The sequence below is a fragment of the Heliconius melpomene genome, chromosome 6, assembly GCF_056956725.1.
Source record: "Heliconius melpomene rosina isolate 202511_hmr_F chromosome 6, ASM5695672v1, whole genome shotgun sequence".
NCBI classification, from domain to species: Eukaryota; Metazoa; Arthropoda; class Insecta; order Lepidoptera; family Nymphalidae; genus Heliconius; species Heliconius melpomene.
Genome location: NC_140394.1, coordinates 10117989 through 10140347, shown reverse-complemented (window position 1 = coordinate 10140347; position 22359 = coordinate 10117989). Strand labels below are relative to the sequence as shown.

General features: G+C 33.1%; 1 protein-coding gene across 4 annotated transcripts in view; it reads right to left on the bottom strand.

The window, feature by feature from the left end:
• Vha100-1 (V-type ATPase subunit a family protein Vha100-1) overlaps positions 1 to 22359 on the bottom strand; it is a 30913-nt gene that overhangs the window by 1779 nt on the left and 6775 nt on the right. Inside the window, exons 2-17 of one of the 4 annotated variants that reach the window (XM_085186631.1) lie at positions 21725 to 21904; positions 20973 to 21101; positions 18839 to 18927; positions 18089 to 18127; positions 9077 to 9203; positions 7434 to 7610; positions 4286 to 4498; positions 3714 to 3864; positions 3166 to 3305; positions 2723 to 2959; positions 2396 to 2508; positions 2145 to 2287; positions 1354 to 1490; positions 982 to 1068; positions 554 to 667; positions 112 to 238 (exon numbers count right to left, since the gene is read on the bottom strand). In XM_085186631.1, coding sequence (XP_085042757.1) covers positions 112 to 238; positions 554 to 667; positions 982 to 1068; positions 1354 to 1490; positions 2145 to 2287; positions 2396 to 2508; positions 2723 to 2959; positions 3166 to 3305; positions 3714 to 3864; positions 4286 to 4498; positions 7434 to 7610; positions 9077 to 9203; positions 18089 to 18127; positions 18839 to 18927; positions 20973 to 21101; positions 21725 to 21904 — 2203 coding nt within the window. Of the gene's footprint in view, positions 1 to 111; positions 239 to 553; positions 668 to 981; positions 1069 to 1353; positions 1491 to 2144; positions 2288 to 2395; positions 2509 to 2722; positions 2960 to 3165; positions 3306 to 3713; positions 3865 to 4285; positions 4499 to 7433; positions 7611 to 9076; positions 9204 to 18088; positions 18128 to 18838; positions 18928 to 19507; positions 19555 to 19925; positions 20012 to 20972; positions 21102 to 21724; positions 21905 to 22359 lie in introns of all 4 variants that reach the window. The other 3 variants (XM_085186634.1, XM_085186632.1, XM_085186633.1) reach the window with 3 other exon arrangements.

Genomic DNA, 22359 nt, shown 5'->3' with positions numbered 1-22359 from the left:
TCTACATATCACTAGGCAGCTTCTGACTATAAATTAAATAAAAATAAATTGATATAACTAAAAGTTACATAATACGCCACTACGACCAAAAAGATATATATAAATAAGTACCTTTACGCAACAGCATGTTCCAAGCGACCTCGGCGAGCTGCGCGTGCGCCAGAGACAGCGCCCACAGCCGCAGATACGAGGCGGTGTGCGACACGCTACCTAGTACGTACTCGATTGTGTGGATCGCCTAAGGAGATATATTATATTATTCCTAATGAAATGATAATAAGCTTTAATGAAATTACTCTATTAACTATTTATTTCTTAACTATTATATGTACTACATAACACGGTAAACACAGCGATCGTTGTTTGCAATTATTTCCATTTTCGCGCTTTGGTAACAAGACAAAGCGCAGCGTTAAGTTCCGCCACTAAACACACAATATCTCTAAAAATCGGTCAGTGATTGGAAAAAATAAAGTACGGAATCTTTACACTAGGTTTCTTCGGAAACGACGTGAAACTAAAAAAAAACGATAAACAAATAATAAAAAATAACCTGGTGTATAAAAACTTCAGTGATATCATCATCATGATTGTGCGCTGCGGGGACGGGTGCGCCACCGGCTGTACCGTTTTCAGCAGCCGCTTCGATACTTTGGTGACCTTGGCTCTGAAATACAATTAAAATAAGTCAATATTATTATATTTTAATTGTATATATATTTTATTTTTAAGACATTAATTGGAATCAAAAATCTATAAATAAAAATTGTATTTAATAACTATTACAAATAATTTCTATTGTCCATATAAAACAATACACCAAAACAAAAAAAATCTTTGAAAACGACAGTGATCAAGTAAGATGAAAATTTTAAATATTACTAGACAAGACTAATTGTTAATAAGCAAAAAAAAAAACTTATAAAAACATGTTTATATAACATTTTAAATTGTATTTAAAATAAAAAAAATAACACGTACAGCGCGTTTCTTCTGTTCCTTCATGATGAAATATGGCTTTCCGAACAGCATTACTGGAACGCAAGCGAGGGCCAACAGCACGAAGAACTGGTGAACAAAACACAAAATTGTTATAGATAAGATTATTTCAAAAATATTTATAACAAGTGACGTCATAGAATATTTATACATTTATTTAAATTTATATTTTCTTCGCTCTGGTGTCGAGGCAAAGCGTAGCGTTCACTTCCACCACACGCGATGCCTCGACAATTTAGCGGAAACTGGGGAACAGAATGTCCTGACCCTAGCTTCCCTCTGCTTACCCTGTGTTTGCGAGATACAGACAGCGTGAAGCTGATTTAATTTGATTATTATTTTTTAATTAATAACCTTTTGCAATCCAATCTGTCCCGCATACATGGTGTCGTCGCACTGCGGGCGCGTGTTGGCGTCAGTCTTGAACAGCATCATGTTGATGAACGTAATCAGGATGGAGGGCGCGCAGAAACCGGAACTCTTCACAAACGCTGGGATGTAACAAGAGGAAAATATATATAGGGACAGTACGGTCGACGACTCGTGGCTATCTTCAAGTTAAAAGTTCTAAATTGTTTTTTACTGATTAAACAATCATTTTTTCTTCATTCTTCATTTTCTTCATTCAACAATCATTCAAGACATTTTTGCTTAATCCTTTTATTTATTTGTATCTATATACGTATATTTGGTGTATCTAAGTATGTATGTACGTATGTATGTATATATTTATGTATTTGTATGTATGCATGTATGTATATATTTGTTTGTATTTATGTATGTATGTATGTTGTGTATTTATCAGTGTATGTATGTTTATATGATAAATAACGTATTTATATTTAATAGTATCATATTTATTATTACTTTTTGCACCCTTTCGCTGTCTTTTATGTAATAAGTCCTTTCAAATGGTTGCCTGTAAGAAATCGCTTTTAGTGATAAGGCCGCCATTGCACTTTGTATTGTCTTTCTGTAATTATTGTTACTCTACTGATTGTTTGTTTATTTTAGTGCAATAAAGTATTATTATTATTATTATTATTAAAAAAACCCGAGTAAACACTCGGGAAAATAAAAATAAAATTCGCGCTTATCATAAATTCAATTATAATCTCTGAGGCGAAAACCGATTCCGCACTAACCTTCGTCGCCAAAATGTCCAGGGTTTGGTCCGTAGCTAGTCCACTTGATGAACATAAGGAGTACCATGTAGAAGAACAGTAGAGTGAGGAACATTATTTGAGGAATGAATTCCACGTACACGCTGATACGACGTTTGAAATATCTATTAAAAATAATATATAATGTTATTTAAGTATTTAAACCCCGACGAAAACAAAGGGTTTTCAAAAGTTTGACGTGTCTTTTATATTATGAATATTTTAGTACTTACAAATGATTCCAGAGTGACAGACAGACACCAAACAACATGTGGAACACGCCAATGATGATCGAGATCTTCATTTTGTATGCGTTCATGAAGATGATTTTATTTGCTTCGGCCAACTGGTAGTGGGGAAAAAAATATTTAATTTAATGCATTATTTTTTTTATAAAATAAAAATTTTAACATTTTGTAATTTCTTGCAAAGTGCCACAATAATTATGCGGCGCGTAGGGACCAGCATTTCCAGAACTAGATTGTTAAGTCCAATAGCAATAGAATATCAAGTTAACACTAGAAACTAACATAGACTAACATAAGAAAAAAACAACAAACCTGCCACACAGGATCAATACCAAACGGATAAGGCTGCTGATAGTAATCAGTTGAATCGGGATTCAGTTGTAAATCTTTATTCTCCATCAGGGTCGACTGGTTATAGCTGTGGTTCCAAGAGGACCCAAAAATGTTAAGACTTTTGGAGAATATGTCATTATACATTAGTCCAGTGTACATTGAGAAGAGACCCATTAGGAGGATGATGTATCGACCACCGAAGAATATGTTCCAGATCTGTGGAGAATATATTATAAGTTTATAAATTATATGTCACCATTTATATGATGTTTGATGATTATTATTATTAGCTTATATTTTTTACTTTACGCTTTATCCCTAGTAGGATAGCCAGACATATATGAGTATTTATTCTGTAAATCCCATATTTCTTTTATAGATATAATATTTTAAAAAAAATAATAAACAAAGTAAAAGCATACCTCGCTGTCAATCTTTTTGGCTTGCAACGGCTTCTCCTTGTAGCACATCCAGAAGCCGAAGGCGGCCATGAGCGCACCGTGCCCCAGGTCACCGAACATCACCGCGAAAAGGAACGGGAACGTGATGATCGTGTACGGCGCTGGAACCAACGGTAACGGTAACAGATTGAACTGCGACAATACCAATAATTATATGCTCCATCATAGAAATAGCGTAAAGCATAATTGATGATTGGGAACATCATTAAGAACTTTAAATATTAATAAAAAACAACACATATTGACATCAGTTACTTTATAAAGTAAGTAAAGCAAGTTAAACAAACAATTGTGCCAAAAATATATATTATGAACAAAAAATCTTATCTTTTTAATGTTCTCATACTCAATCCATTCCAAAATATATTAAAACAGTGTAATATATTTAAGTGTATATGTAAATATAAGAAAAACTAGATATTTATAATGAATTGTCATACATTATTCTCAGATTTTTTCACTAACCAAAACTATAAAAAGAAAAATAAAATCTATATAACGTAACCTACCTGGATTAACTTCCCTATACGTAGCAACTCCATAAGCATATATCAAGTTTTGGAAGGCCGAAGTAAATTTATTAGTGCGATTGTAAGTCGGTGGGTCTTCTAGTGTCTCCATACGGTTAAGGATCGGCGGAACCGAACTACCACTTCTCTCCTGTTAGAAAAATATAAGAAATTAAAGTTTGAACATACTATTTATTATTCAACGTCAATTGAAGAAAAGTTTATTAAAGCTAAAAAATGTACCTGATAAAATAGTGAAAGCTCTAAGCCAAAATATTTTTTCAAGCGGTATCCACATATAGCAGAGGCATAGGCACCTTGTGTTGAGACACTCCTAGCTTCCGTCGAATTTTCGAGGCATTGTGTGTTGAATGGCGGAACTCAACGCCGAGTTTTTGCGTTAGTACCAAAGGGAAGATATTAAAATATAAAATGAAATAAATATTTCATTTCCTCGAGTGGGGATTGAACCCACTAGTCGTATTTACAGTGGCACATGAGCCGCTGCGCCACGACCGACTCAGCTAATTAAATAAATAATATACACAATAAGTAATAAATAAAAGGCTTACCGTTCCTCTCCTTAGAGCCAACTGTATAGTCTCCAAGTCCAACGCGGGCACCCAGCACTCAGCGATCAAACACTTCTGTGTGACGTCCAAGTTGAATAAATTCAATGTATGATAGATCGCCTTTATCTTGCGAACTTTAACGAACCAGTTCTTAATGTTCTTCGCCGCTGCTACCAGGACACGGTGACGGTGGTCTTGGGTTTGGCCTAGGACCTGTGAAGAATGAGAATTATGTATAGTTTGTTTGGTGGAGCGCGCTAAACTCAGGAACTACTAGCTTGAATTTAAAAAATACTTTTGTTGGATAGTCCATTTATCGAGGAAGGGGTATTATAGCCTTCTTTATTATTACATCACGTCGATCTTTTCGATATAACCCACAATACCTTTTATCAGAGTTACCACAAACACAACATTATATCCATTTGACAACATGGGCGAAGCAATAAGTATCAACCGAATCTATGACAGAATATATCTATATACTTATATACAGAATACAAAATAACGAGGTTCCCTCTGCCTACTCTGACGTGTGGGATAACAAACAGTATGAGGCTGATATCAATTATTTATTTGATGACTCCTTTGTGCGAGGAATTTGTTGAAACGAGACATTTGAATAACATAATCGCGAATTGTGGTGGAAATTTTACGACTACAGAAATTTATGAGGCGGAAGTAGGTACCTACTGTCAATTTACATATAATTATTATATGCACATTGACAGCAGATTCTTATCTATACATCTATATATTATCACATATTATGTAGTATGACAGTAAAGGTAAACGCAATTACTTTTTTATTAATTTAAGAAAAACAGGAAAAACAATCAAAATATTTTTATTGTTTTTGTTTTTCTAATTACATTTCCAATGTCAAATCAATATTAATCCTTTGCTTCAACCACGATATAATATCCGTTTCGTCCGTTTTCGATTTTCCAGAATTCGATATAATACGTGTTGAGTGGCGAAACCCAACACCGCGCGTCGTCTATCGCAACTGATTACTAACACTAGCTTAAATATAATCTTTCCGCCGAGTGAAGATCGAACCTACAATCATAGTGTCAACTACTCAACTACTCAACGTGTACCTCATAATAATATATAATAATAATAACAATTAAATAAAAACATTACTTAGTAAGTCCAATAAACAAAACAAGGATGTTACATAAAAACCACATCACCCACGTAACCGCAATGCGGCGCTCAGCACTACCCCAGTCGTAAAACTATAAACTGAAATACTTTAAATCTAGACACAAATAAACATGTTTATCTCGTACAAATCCCTCTATTCGTTGGTTCAGTGAGTCATTGCGGCGTATAATTACGTTTTAATCTCTTTTTACACTAAGCTGGTTTAAAAATAACACAGTACGTATGTTATGTATCTACGTAACTGCTTGCAAAACTTATTAAACATGTAAAAATCGAAAAGGAAATACTGCAGAAATATAATTATTTATGCTGTACATTAAAATAAGTATTAAGAGATTCAATTTAAGATGAAAAAAAGCAGTCTTGGCTCAGTGGAGCAATGTCTGAAAGTAAACGCAATGGCTGTTGTTCGATCCCCACTCGGATTAAAGAATTATTTTCATTTCCCCCACTTTAGTAAAAATGCTGCTAACCAACCACGCATATAAGAATATTTCTCAAACAAGAATATGAGATGGAACCGAAAACGAACCGTTACCGGCAATATATTGTAAATCCCTCCCTAATTCAGGTGGGAAAGGGAGAACGGAGAGACTTTACAATAACTTGTTTCTACCTACCCTCATAAAGCTAAAAAACAATTTGTTGCATACGATTATAAATAAACAGCATTAACATAAACACGTTTCATTTATGTTAACGAGGTTAATGGGTAATAAAATACTAATACTGCAAGAGTTTATTATTCTCTGCATAAATGGATGCGATCATGTTCTAGTGCACTTAAAACTTAACGTGGTTTTTCCTTAACATCTTAGCCCAATAGTTTTAAACAACTAAATATAGAGGGTAACGTATATTGTATTAAAAACATTGTATTCCGAACACAGCAGTGTAGGCAGAGGGTACATAGTGTTAAGACACTCCGTTCCCTACTTTCTGCCGAATTCTGGAGGCATTGCGTGTCGAGTGGCAGAACTCAACGCCGCGCTTTGCCTCGAGGGGATCGAACCCACAACCGTCGCGTTACAGTCACACCCTTGTGCCTCTTGGGCCTCTAAACACTGTTTATATCTTACATATGTAAGTCCATACATATAACCCCAAAACAATACTAAATATTATAAAACGCGTCATAAAGTTCTAGTCGTGAGATGGTCTTGCCTACAAACGTAGAATAGATAACAATTGGCAACGTAACCTTTTATCATCATTTAAAATTCATTGTCATCGTGTTTTAGTTTATAGTGGCGCCATTGAGAGCCCGGCAATAAGTAACAAAATTTAAACTACACTCTCTCTCTAATCTCCTTCCCCTAAAAAACAAACTCGCGGGAATGTTTAATTTGAATATCCATTTAATATGAATGAATGAATATCACTATTGCATTTTAAAAACCGGGGGGGGCGGGGGTGGGGGAAGGTTAAGAGTAAAGAACAGTTATTTATCATGAAGTTTCCTATAACTACAGTACGGTCAACATGAAGTTAGCTGTAAATGACTGCGTAGATTTGATTTTAGAATTTTTCTTACTTTTGACGGCTACGGTTTATTGACCGTACTGTACAACGTATTTAATAAATGAACGTAAATAAAAAAAATATAAGACATTTTTAGCATTAAATATGTATATTTTACAATTATAGGGGCGTCTGCCAACAGACTGAGAATCGTGTCACTACAGAGACAGGCGAGAGCAGCGGGCGAGTGCGACGGCGATAAATTACAATGACATTTAATAATCGTAGCAAATATTTTTACACAATATACACTTGTCCGTTAACTAGAGCAGTCATTGTTGCAACTCGAAGAAAACTTATTAATTTATTAAACACTACTACATTACATTACTAATTTAAACACTACAGAATTACGTAAGTAAAACTAATTTTCAAAAATTATGACTTCGACGAGAACGAACCTAGCCCGGTACTATAGTGTGAACCTGGCCTAAATAAACAAATAAATTCTTACCGTATTCAAATCTTCAATCCTGGTCATGACACCCATGGCCATCTCGCGTCTGTCAGCCGGCGCCTCGGGACAGGGATAGAGAGTCGCGCGGAAACCTTCGCATATCTTCTTCACTCGAGTCTTCAACTGATCTCCTTGGAAGAATATGATGAACACCGATTTGTATACTTGGTCAGACTGAAATATGATAAAGAAATAACAATTAAATATCTTATTTCTAAGGAACTAACACTACCTAGTATTAGATGGTTGTAGTTTTCTTTACAATTTGTTTCCTATAACATGTAGACTGAATGAAGTGACTTGACTCAAAATTTCTATAATTTGCATAGAAACTGATAGTGAGAAACTTATTCTAAGAATCTATATTATCTTATTATTAAGATTGTCCAACAATGTATCTTAGAAGTAAAAGTAAAAAAAAGAACTATTATTTTACAGCCTTAAGGCTGCCTTAAAAAGTTGAGTTAAATCACCAAAAAAAAATAATGGCAATTTGTCATAAATTACAAATTTTTAATCATAAAAATATATACATATATGTAACAAAATTACCAGTTGAAATAGAAATTATAGTGTAAGAAATAAGAAGAGAAGTTATTAAATAAAATAATATGTATTTAGCGTTAGTTGAAAACTAAACACAGGAATTATCCGTTGACCTTGAGTTCTGATTACCTAACATTCTATTCACAATATTATATTATATATTTACTCGATTACTACGACAATACAGTAAAATATTACGGATATTATTCATGTAATATGGAAGCTGTCATGACGCAGTGGCGATGGGTTTTTAATGTGTACAATAGGTGTGACTTAAAATCCAATCGGAAAAATGTCCACATTTAATATACATATAGGCATTTTCTAAAATGTCTATATATTAATTACTTTCCAAATCTTATTTTTTTTCTTTTAGGCGTCCCTCTCTCTTGGGATATATATTATGGCCTTGTGTATATTTTTAATAGTATAAGCATCGCAATATTACATATAATAAAATAAGCATTAAAGTACGCAGTTTTCAACTGGCATAAATTTTGGTCGAAAACGAATTTAATTTCAATTAAAACTAGGTTACGATCTGAATCTATGACCAATTAATTATCAACAAAGATCGAACCTTGCCTTGAACATGAAAAAAGCAATTTAAATAAGCTAAAATAACACTAATTGATAATTCAAATTAGAATTATACATGGAAAAAAAAGATCTATTGTTATGTCCTATGTATTATTAGTTTTTCACAAAATAGTCCAAGTCGTTAAATATCAGTCCTATCTCTACTTTCTATACATTTCTTAAACCCATTTTTATATTCCATGGCCTTACCTCACTGAAATGATCAAAATGATTCGTTCGAGTGACATTTAATTTAAAGTTGTTTTTATTTAGTTTCATGTCTTTTCATGGAAAGCAGAATGGACAGAAAAAACCTAGAGTTGAGACTCTCTATTTACCACTGTCCTCCAAATTCGAGAAGTCAACGTCGCGTCTACTTGAAATCTAATGAAATCATATTTCTCCAAATAGGGATTGTCCTGAACCATCACGTGTACAGTCACGAAATCCCACTGCGCCATGACGGCTACACCTATTTGCTTATATTCTAACATTCCCATATAACACCAACTTACCGAAGACGGATCCTCCAACGGTGTATCAATTTCAGCTTGCCTAAGGAACACGTTTCCTCTGCAGGCGCGCCACAACATCCTCTCAAAGGCCGGAATACGCTCACGTAGAATTACACCAGCAACGAAACTGTGCAGAAAATTTTATTAGAAAACTTCATAATGGAGATTTCACCATGCTATTTTCTATCCATCCATAACAAAAATTTAAGACATTAAAAAAAATTAAAATATCAATAAAAATCGAATTTACATGTTGGTAATATTGTAATCAATCAATACCTGTGACATGACGTTGAATAAACTTTACCAATGTCATTAGAAGCAAAGTTTACACAAGTGTCTAGGTGTTCATATAATAAAGAGAAGAAAAGATTTTCGTAAAATAAGAATAATTAAAAATAAATAAATATACAAAAAGCAGTTTCCGAATTTGTATGCATATACAAATAATGTTTATTTTTTTCAAATGAACTGCCTAAAGAAAAAAAATTAAACGATGTTATTGCCATTTTCGGAAACTGCTTATAGTACCAGGAGAGATCGAAATAGTAATACTCGGAAAAATAATTTAAAAATGAAATATAGCTTTTAAATATATTATCTATATATAAGCTGTAATCATACATTTACGATATAATATATACCTATATTTTACTTGGAACTCAATTACCAATTTTGTTTTATACAAGGAAATCGCCCACTCAAAATGATAAATCGTTGCATTAGGGTAAGCCCCGCATTGTACTGGTTTTATTCTTTTTTTAAAATTATGAGAAGAACTACTTTTGAGCTGTATTTGTTAAAAGGGTTATTTCAAATAATACTCTAAGTTATAAACACTTATAATCAATTTAAACATTTAATGTCAATTAAACTTTTATCACTATTCCTGAGTATAGCTGCAAATCAGAGAGTATACGAGCGTGAGAAACCGAGGTATTTGCTTGTAAAATAGAAAATCTTTCCAGTATTCTAAATCCCTATAAACCTTCAAAGAGATTAAGTGGTCGAATGGAAATCAGACGTTTAAACCTTAAATATCTTATCTAAAAAGATTGTAATATAATAAATCATGTATATAATATTTTTTCCATTGCAAATCATAATACGTGGTATATGTATGTATCCATCCATATCTATATTATAAATTCGAAAGTAACTGTCTGTCTGTCTGTCTTTTAAGCAATCAGGGCCAAACCACTAATTTAATTGTGATAAAATACTCATATAGAGATACTTGAGGGTCTCGGGATGAACATACGATACTTTTTTTTCTCATATTTGTAATATTTTCGATATATACCAATATATTAAAATATTTATTAACTTGACATGCAATTTATTCCGCCATATTAATAACAACCGCCGCGTTGCTAAGCAACGATTTGCAAAGTTTGTTGTTATAAAACGTCACCCAAAATGAGCCCAAAATGAGATGCTTAACGCATCTCTCTATTGAAAATTGAAAATAATTTCATTATGCGGGCGTAGCCGCGTTCGGGTCCACTAGTATGTATATGTATATATATTGATAACATCATATAGCATTGGTAATGAGAATCCTATCACTGATAAGAGCGGAATTACCAACGTATCTACAGGTAAGTACCTACACTATAAAGTATATTTATGTAATTGTGCTAAAAATAAACATATATGAAGAGCAAAATATTTATAATTTTCAATTTAGGGTATTTATAAACATTACATATCCAGAATCAAATTTTCCGACACAGAAAGAATCCTGTGTGCAGAACTACTGAATTTAAAACGCTGATATTTTTTGGTTTGTTGGAGAGTATAGAGCCAGATAGAAGAGTTTCTCGAAATTCGTACGTAAAATAGAAAAAACCAGATTTTACATTTTACGTCCATATTCCAGTGTAATGAAAAATTATTTATTAAAATATTTCCTAATTAAAACAGCGTGAAGTATGCAAAAAATTAATGTTCTAAATAAAAATTTGTGATTTGTGTAATATTTTTAAACCTGTATAATGTTAAAAAACAACATTTTACATTTAATTTAACCAATTAGCTTAAACTGTAATGCCAGCCAAGAGGCAATTAAAAACACTGTAACTAATCGTGTTTTCGTGATTGTCTTAAACGTTTTATAGCGCAGTTGTAGATTATATCAAAACTTGACTATATAGTCAAGTTGGCAACTTAAAGGAATGACTGGACTCTTTTAGGGCCACATACATAAGTCTAGTATGAGGGTTCCGTGGCAGAGTGGCCGTAAACGCGACGTTTGTGGGTTCTACTCCCACTCGGGGAAATTAATTGTTTAATATTTTCATTTCCTCAATACCACTTCTCAACACGCAATGAACCAAAAATTCGTCGGAAAATGGAGAATGGAGGGTCTTAACACTAGTTTCCCTGCCTATCCATAGCTGTATGCGAAATACAGCGAGAAGCAGTCAGTGAAAGAAAGAAAAAAAATAGTTTTAAATAATGCATAAAGCAGTATTTCAATGTATTAAGAATTAAAACAAATAGATAACAAAAGATACGGCAAGGAATAATAATAAAAAATATGTATTTTATAGATATATGCCGTTATAAGTGTTTATATTAAAACAGGAACACTTCACGACAATACCTGAAGTATAGTACTTGTAAAAAATCTTTAGACGTCTAGACTTGAATTCAAATTACAAATATTCTTTATTAAAATAAACTATTACAAACACTTTTGAAACGTCGAATGAACATATGAACAAAAAGCTACCACCGGTTCGGAAGGCAGTTCTGCTGAAAAGAGCCGGCAAGAAACTCAACTCAGTTGTTCTTTTTAAAGTCAATGGTATATTTTACTATTACATTAGTTGGCAGCTGTCCTGCCTGACATTCAATAGACATTAATTCCATACATGCTTATCCTCTAAATATTCTTGAACAGTGTAATAAGCTTTACTTGTTAGAATTTTTTTTACTGATATTTTAAATTTTGGAAGTGGCAAATTAAGAATACACTGCGGAATTTTATTATATACACGTATACTTAGACCCATAAAGGATACAAGATTCGAAACTATTTTAACAATGAGTTTAGAATGAGTACCACATTTATTTTAACAGCTAGTCATTGTAAGTAATCTCCGAAACTGTTTAAAAAAACGTGGGAAAAAAAATAATGAGTTAGTCGTACATTAAATAAAAAGATAATAAGTGGTCCTTTTGTGTGAACTATTGTTATTTATAATAAGTGTAAATAATAAAATTAATAACTAATTACATTTATAACAATTAAAATATTATCATTTCTTTATTCTTAAGAATTAACATAAAATATTTTCATTTTCATTAACATAGAATAGAAGTGCCTTAATGGGAACAGGGATGTCTTAAACACTAAGTTCCGGAATCACCGGGTTCCCTCTGTCTACTCTGCTATGTGCAGGATACAGCATGAACGTAAAAAAAAAGAAATATTCAATAAGCAACGAATCAAAAATGCAAGCGATAAATCAAATAATGACATGTGATCGAGCACTGACCAATAGATCTTGAAGCAACAAGTTTAACTAATCAATTATGTTTATGTAGTATGCAAGACTGCTGTAATTACATACAAGAACCAATATACTTAATGGTTCTAATATATACGATCATTTTAGTAGTTTTGTAGAAGTACTACTAATAGTCCAAAAACCATTTTTTATATGAAAACTTCTTATAATAAAAAGCAGCCTCCTGATTTTATCCACATAGCAGAGCAAGCAGAGGGAACCTAGTGTTAAAACTCTCCGTTGCCCACGTACCACCCAATTTCCGAGACATTGCCAGTTGACACGAGGAACTCAACACTGGGTTTTGCCTACCAGGGCCGAGAAATGAAATGAGACGACATCGAACCCACAAACGTCTCCTTTACAGCCACGTAAACAAACTGGATGTTTAACATATTTCAAATAAACGCAGAGACATTACGTAATGTCACTTAAGAGTCGTCCGTCAGCCATTTTGTAAATGTGCATTTTGAGGGATCGACGAGTCCATTGTTCGTCCGGATTCGCAATATGATTGACGACTCAACATAATGCAAGGTCTCGTTCTGCTTTAACACATTGTGTGCCTGTTGAATGAATTTATTTTCTTAGAAGTGGACAATAGCTTAACGACCGGCGCTTATGGTTCATAAGCCAGGTGATCGGTAACTTAGCGAGACGGTTGTGGGGTTCAATTCTAACTTAGGGTAATATTGATATATTCACATTCCCACAAATACGTATATAAATTAGGTACGCGACGTTTGCTTCTGTTATCTTAGGCACAATCAAAGTTTAAAAAGTTATAAATAAAAAAAAAAACATTTGCATATCAAACTTATCTCCAGCTGGTTAATTCAATGGCACGACTAAAAGTTTCCACTCCTTTTATTATCGCAAACAAAAGGCATGGTGTGTTTATTCAATGCTAGTCTTGATTCTGTTTACGTTTCTGTTCGAGTTATTTTCAGTTAATCTACGCTATCGGAATCTGAATTCAATTAAAAAAGTTATAGCTTTAAAAAAGCTGAGATGGTATTTCTTTTATAATATTACTTTACATATCTCGATGTTGAGTTCCTCCACTAAACACGCGATGTTTTAAAAAGTGGTTCACACTAGGTTCTCTCCGCCTACCTTGCACTGCATGAAAAAGCAGAAGTACAGTTGAAAAATGTCACACGATGACTACAGGTTCGAAGCCATAACCTGACATGGTCAGGTGCATAAAGAGAAAAGAAACTCATCAGTAAATATACTTCTCGATTGCCTGTTGCTAAGACAACGTACATTTTAATAACAATTCCAGCGTGAGTGGCCTGTTGCGTTTATATCAATAAAATCACGTGAACGGGTGAGTAACTGTCGACTGTGGTATTTGCAGTGTCTACGTACGTCATTGGTCGGCGTAGTGTTGTTCGAATGTGATCTAATCACATATAATATAATTAAAACTTCACGCTGTATCACGCACATAGCAGGGTAGGCAGAGGGTAAACTAGAAAATAGTGTTTAGACCCTCCGTTATAAACTTTCCACAAACTTCTCTAGGCATTGCGTGTGCGATTGCGATTGGTGGATCTTTTTGCCGTGATTTTGGCACTTTTACCAGATGGAGGAAATGAAAAAATAAGTATAAATAGTAACGTAGCCTTTACAGTTGGTGTTAGATAATCCATTTATCGAGAACGACTATAGTCATATCATCATCATCATCATTGCTCTCAAGATCGGTCTCAGAGTAGAGTGCGATTTATAAATATAGGCCTTAGAAGGTGTCATGTCCTCATGTGTCATACATAACTCTGCCTTTTCCATTTTGCCACGCGTGCGAAGCCGTATGTAAGAACTAGTTACTAATAACTCGCCTTGGAAAAAGAAGAATAAGAAACATATCTCATTAAACGTCTAAACTGACGAGTTATGAAATATTGATATTTGATTCAATGGTTTTTAAATGTATTTTAGTATGAGTTTTCATTGAAATGATGTAAGGGGCGCTTCACCTTGGCACAGCACCAAATCCGCTGTAACGTAATGTTTTATTTAAGTTTTGGGGTCTTTTCTCATTTTCGAATGTATGACATGCCTGCTGAAGGTTGTCGTTAGAATGCAAATTACATTCGCGGCGCCGCTGGCGTACTAAGAAAATTTTTCTTTATTTTTTTCATACTCACTCACCTCTCATTCTTTACAATGAGAACTTAGTGTCAAAACACTCTGTTTATTACTTTCCATCAATTTAAGAGATTCTAATCTCTCAATAAAGATCGAAAACGGCACATTATAACGAGCACTCTGCGATAGTGCTCATTTTGAAAACATACGTAACCTAAAAAAAAATGATAAAACCCGCAGATTTATCAAACAATTAGGTAATTGAGTTCAGTAAATAAATATCTTAGTTCACAATTATAAACAATATTAACCAATCGATATCTCCTAGGCAAATGTACAAGCACTAGAAAAGTGCTTCATATAAATACACACCTATGCTATTCTTTTAGAGCGAAATATAAATTTTAATGTTTCTCTTTGTTAACATAATAACAGTAAGCTTAAATTATTGTTTCAATGGTTGAAATGATTATCATTTTTTTTTGTAAATATGTACATATATCTGTTAATTTATATAAAAAATATCAATATTTTCATCACAATCTAAAATTGGAAGCTAAGACCTAAAAATCTGCACCTATACAAACTACAAAACCAATAGAGCAATGAACCTAACGAGTACATATGTACCGTTACAATAACGGTATATTTAATGAAACATTAATAACAACAGGTTTGAAACGATCGAAGAAATAATTAATAAAATTACTTTAATATCGATTCGACTATTTTTTTCTCCATTTTCTCACAAAAGTGAGTACCATGAGAAAACACTGATAACTTTGATGATATCTGATAAGAGGTTGCACAATACTTGGGTGAAGGTAAATTAGGTTGCGGCGGGCAAGACGTAACAATGAAAACAACCATTCAAGATAATTGTAGCACATATATTTAAACACAGCTCATGTTCTAAATAGTAAACAAATTTTTAAAAAAGGCTAAACATTATTAATCATTAGAAATAATCTAGTAGATTTAGAATTTTTTTCTATAACTACACCGGAATTGGTGTTAATACACTCCGTTCCCCACTTTCTGCCCACTTTTGGAGTCATTGCGTGTTGAGTGGCAGAACTCAACGCCGCGCTTTGCCTCGACACCAGAGCGAAGAAATGGAAATATAAACGTTAATAAATATTTCACTTCCTCGAGTGGGGATCGAACCCACAACCGTCACGTTACAGTCACACCCTTGTGCCGCTGCGCCAAGACGGCCTCTAAATCTTTTCCTACTACTAGTTGCAAGAAATTTAGGAAAGGAAGTTGCAAAAAATTAATGAAATAATTGTGACACTAAGTAAAAATGAATATAATACATTTGTCAATACATAATACCGAGAAATAGCTATTATAATATACAGAACAATCAAACTATAACATATGACAGTTTGTGATATTTGACGCATTTTCGCGAATGTGTAAGACACGAACTAAAGGTAAACGTCCGCTGTAACGGATCTTGTTTCCAAACATTCCTCGCGAAAACCCAAACATTATGTTTAATAACTGTATCTACTCAGATATCGATTCGTGGAAATAAATACATTTGAAATACATACAATTATTTTGATTAGTACAAATAAAATTAATTTCTGTATCTGAAAGACAGAAATATCGCTAAAGAATCACAAAAAAAAACCATTTGAATCGAAATAAGGATTGAACCCGTATCCGCCTCTTTATAAATGAAAGACCATTCAATATTATGTACCAATTTTTATAAATAACCTGGATAAAATAAGGACCATCGACTTAATTTTAAAAAAAACCTCCAGAAATTCTACGCACTGTAAAATCTTAACTTCCAATCCAATGCACATCTCGAGTGTTATCAAGAGTTATCTAATAAGATATCTATAATATTTTTATCCCCTTATTTTAAGATAAAAATATCGAACACGAGTCAATGTTATTGTTTTGAATGACTTTTCAGATTTATATTAACACATACGATTTTGTATGGAATAAAATGTATCTTTTCCTTGACAAAGAACTGATATCTAGATAAGCGAAATCCCTTTAAAATTCTATGTTTTATTACATTTCATAAAAAACAAATTAAAAGGCAATATTATAAGATAGGAATATGGGAACTAGTGATGAAACACTTCGTTCTCCACTTTCCGCAGAGGCACTGCCTTTTGGTAAACGAAACTAATGAAACAATTACAATTCAAGGCATCTTTACTGCGTTTAGTCTCTTTATCGTGACTAACGTGGCGTAGATAAATGTGATAGTTCTCTGTTACACGGTCACTATATAAGAAACTGACAGCTCTTTAGCGCTATTATAATGTTAATTATCTTTAAATACGAATTTAAAGAATAAAAAATACAGATAGTTAATAAAATTTCAAATAAAACCTATATAAATACTATGATATTTTAGATTACAGATAACCGTAAAAAAAAAAGGAAATTGAAACACTTCGAATAATCTTAAATTTTATAAACTTCAAAATTATATCGCCCTAAATGAATAGCATAAGTCAATTATAAAATAGAAAAAAAAAATAAACAAAGAAACAAATATTAATATCTAAGACACTCGTACCAAGACGCTGTTAGGTTTTTCCGAATGGTAATGGTATTAAATAATTTCGTAATCACATTTTCTACTAAACACAATATTCTAGTTGAATTTCATAGTTATAAGATAAAGTCCACAAGGTGATCTAGTCATTACGAGAACGGCCAAAGATTATAATTGACCATTCTACGACCAGTTTAAAATTTTTATGTTATAGTAATAATCGATAAAATATATCGAGATTTAAAACAAATCGTCTAAAATAAAATGTACATATATAATACTATAAAATATTTAGCCGTAGAAAATTTGCAATTACGATTAACAATATTTTTAGCAATTTACAATTTTCGCACCTATTCCGTTATCTATTCTTGAAGTCCAAATTACCTTTAACATGAAGAAACGCTTAGTGAAACTATTGTTCAGGTGAAGATGTTAGCAAGCATGTTACTTTATGTTTCCAATACAAAAAAAACTATCGAAATTGAAAATTTTTCATCAAATATACAAATAAAACAAATTTAAATAGATATATAAATACACGTGTTGAATATAAAAATAAGTGTAACGTTCGAGCAATATAATTTTCGTCATTCAATTCCGAAAGTTAGCAGTCAGCTGCCAGATATGATGGATCATTACAGACTGTAGATCTTTGACCAAAGTTACTATGTACTCGAAAAAGTATTTACACGTAAATATATTCTAAATGCTGCACATATTAATAATCTATGATCAATGATCTACAAATCGTGATTAATAATAATAATCACAAAAATTAATAAGCATTGTTAGTCACCAACACACACCAAGTCACCACAACACATCCTAACTACGAATAATGTACATGACGCTACTAACCAAGGCAGGAATTCCAAGGATTCTTGTTTATCCCGAAAACTAGGGAGTAAATCAAGCAAATTATTTTAGCTTTTTTTATATTATACAGTCATATTTCATCAGGTGTCAGATTTCAAAATCAGAAATGTTATTGGATTAATTTCTTCTTCTTCACACTTGTTCTATTAAAGATCTGTTTGTAAACAGTTTTTGCATGCACTTAAAACTATTATTATTATAGAATACTTGCTATTTTAATTCTTTTGATATTGAAGTATTTGTGTGGCACTGAACTAATCAAACTCATTTTATTTATAAATTAATTACGCATATCACCAACGTAATACTAATTAATGACGTAAATATATTTACAGGAGGCAATGTGTATCATCAAATAATAAAACTGTCAACTTAATGTAAACACCTCAAATGGATGACTAAGAGTCAATGGCGGCGCGAGAAAAAAAAATGTTAGTCCCATATAAGATAACCGAAGATAATTTTAACCTGTATAGCAATAGCGAAAAGCAGTCAAGAAGACTTTGATCCAGTTCATGCACCACATTCAGAGATTGGCCACTTTTGCCTTGTATTTAAAATAACTATTAAATTATTCCACATTCTGTATTTGCATTTCGGTGGTATTACTGTGTAAGCAAATTTGAAGAATAAGGAGAAATCTTATATCAACACAATCATAAAGAAGTTGACATAGAGTTTTCTCTTGCTCATTCAGTGTCCGACTAGCGCCGTATGTACACGTATACATACCCTAGTTGGACCTGTCCCATATGTCTGTTCGGATCGTCGGATATCAGCGCGCGGGTCATCGACTCAGTGGTATTGGCACCACCCTCGTGCTAGCGAACAAACAAACATGTAGACAGACACATCGCCCACGAACGTCACAAGCCGAAAGCGAAAACCCCACATATAAAATAAACTCCAGTATTGGAATTTGTTGCCTGTTGTAGTAAAAAAAATAGCGCCAACGCGTCATTAAAACTCAAATGTCTACTATGGATTCAAAGCGATTACATTGTGAGTTTCAGTGTCAGGTACCATCAGGTATAAGTGATCAATACATTGTGTTTTCCTATTGTAAAAAAAAAATGTGAATTACTCTACGTACATGAAAACTCATAATGGCATGCAAATACGATACAGAAAGCATGAGACGGTGTGGACAGAACATGATTGTAAATAAGACCAAGTATTCTCCCGCGGATGGACTTCAAAAATAAATCGCTTCCGAAAAATTGTTAGTGAAAACTCACTCAGGCAGCAGTTGTTTAGCACTATTGTTGGGATATCTATAACCTATAAGCTTGATATTAGATTGAAAATTAAGACGTCGGTGCTTCTAAGCTCATTCCATCACACAAGAAGTAAAGAGGTGTTAATTTGATATACTATAAACCGGCTGTCTCCAATGCTTGCCTGAGTGGTGAGCGGTTGACTCCCGAATCAGCGTCACAGTACAAGCGCTGTAAAGATAATGTCGGTCCGTGACTTGCTCTGACTCCGTACGCGTTACTCTGGAGTCAGGACACGTCGAAGAACATTTCGCTCACAATACTACAGTGGCAAAAGTCAAAAGACAATTTTGAAAAACTGAAATTATTATATCATATTAACACATTTCTCTTGGATTTTGATATAGGTCTTCACTAAAAGTTATATATAGGTACACTTTTTTTATTATTTTCCATTTTTCACTTTGTTTTAAAATTTTAACCCAATTAGAAACAATAAAATTTATTTTTCTGTACCAACACATTTGTGGAAATGAAATATAAGGATAACTTTTGAAGGATACCACTGTAGCATATACCAAGCGATTTATATATAATCATACCCCAATTTGAGCGCTTGCCCTCCCGCCATGAGTCCCTCTTCCCCAAGTAGAGTGACTTGTTCCTCTTCGCGCGACGGATCCGCCATCTTGTGCACACAAGCGCCGAAATGGCGCCAAGGTCAATAACGTACAATGTCAATGTCACATTCGTGATGTATTTAATTAACTAACTGGTGCAATTCGAATGTAATAATTTTACAGTAAGCAGCCAATGCCACTATACTGAATTTTTAATCAATTATCGTGCTGCCATTCAAATACGACAGACGTAATTACCAAAGCAATGTGACAATGGCTTTGTACATTGGTGACTCAGTTTAAAAAAAAACCTAGCAATGTAAAGAATTTTTGATCTCGCTTTATATAAATATTCTAAAGCGATATTAAGAAGACCCTCGACCTCATTTTATATAGACAGAAAGTGTTAACATCAGAGGCTGTGCTGAGTGTTTTTAGTAAACGAAAGATATTTAGTACTTGGATCAGTTTTTACATATGAGGCTGTTCAAGGTCCTCTCTTGTTTGATGAAACATTGACAGTAAATAATAAAAATAAAAAAAAATTCGCAAATGATTAAAATAACGTCAAGACTGAACATAATTTGAAATTGATCGACTTGGGGCTAGTTTTTTTCTACAACAGCATCACAATATGAACTGTATAGATTATATTTTTAATAGCGTCCATTAGTTTAAGTCCAAGAGTATATGGCTCTATAATATCGTCCTATAAAATAAAGTATGCAAACAAAGAATTTGGTCTTAAACAAGTTGGGATTAAATGTTTGACGTAGAATAACGCCACAAACATAATTAATTTTGCGATCATAATGAATTTCACGTGTCCTCAGAACGTTACCGGCAGCAGCTATCTTATCTTACGATTAATTTATAATTCCAAACTACGAAGTGGCTTACGTAAACTATAAATATCATATAGATTATCACAGAAATGTTGTAACATTAATTTTATCGATAAATATTAAGCCAAATCATGTGATTTTAGAGGAGCTCTAGCGCTGGAATGTACACCTAATAGTTCCTTACCTCGTCGAAGAATACTTGCGTCTTCCTTAAAATATGCTTGAGCTCAGTTAGCTCCAAGTAATTTCTCTTTAACGCCTCGGCATTTTGATTCACTTCACGCAGCTCATTCTCGAGTTTTTCGAAAGTTGCCTGTTGAACAACATTGTATGCTTAATATATCTATCCATCTATATCTATATATATAAAATCGAAAGGTCACTCACTCATCACGAAATCTCAGAAACTACATGTGCAAGGAGTCTGAAATTTTGCATAGGAGTTACTTATAGGACGTAGGTGCTCGCTAAGACGGGAATTTGCAATATTCGACTTCTAAGGGCTTGTTTTTGGGGTAGAAAGTTTGTATGAAATTTCGTTACTACAAATGCTAGGCGTCTCAAATTTTGCATAACGTCACTAGGACGTAGGCATGGAGACAGAAATTAATAATAATATAGTTCACGCGGGCGAAACCGCGAGCGGACCGCTAGTACCTTTATAAAACCTACACCACAAAATATCTGCTTAGCTTGAACTTAAAAATTAAATTAATAATATTAATTTAATTCCGTATTTATGTATGAAATAAAAGTCACAATCGTTCTAAAAATATTAAGACATTCAAAAATTTGTTTGCAGCATTGACATTCAAAGACCATGCTCAAGACGTTTATTTACCCTTAGAGGAAAATCCAATACGATTTACGTTCGTTTACTATAAGGTAAACACTAACATTTTATTAAAGTTACTAAGCAAGTTTTTTAGTGCATACCTCCAAATCAATCATCTCTCGTGGCTGCGGCGCCTCCGGTACTTCCCCGGGTATCTCCAGCATGGGGATGCCATCGCGACGGATCTCCTTCTCGAGGTAACGAAGCTTACGTTCCATTTCATCGCAACGACGCACTTCATTGACGAATTTGCGTTGGAAAGCGTTTACGTCGGGGTTTAACTGTTTAAGAAAGAAAAAATATATAGATAAATTTTATACAAATAAGGCAGAAGCAAGAAATTACCTATATTTCTTTGCGTTTATAAAATATATATGTAATAGCTTTTATTATATAGACGATGGTTGAAGATAAAATGTTACAATTTAATAATTTAAATGTATCGTCTATTCCAGGGCTTCTTAAGCTTTTGTCATTCACGACCCCATTTATGATTGCGAGTTTCTTAACGACCCCCCATACAAATATAAAAGAAAAATAAATTAATGTTTTTTGATGATTTATTTATTAGGTAACAATATACATATACATATGAAAATATATACTTTTAGAATTCGTTTTGGAACATACAAAAATATAAAATAAAAATTGCACAAAAAATTATAAAATTTTATTTATCCATACCTATATTATTAATTCGAAAGTAACTCTGTCTGTCTGCCTGTCTGTCTGTCTT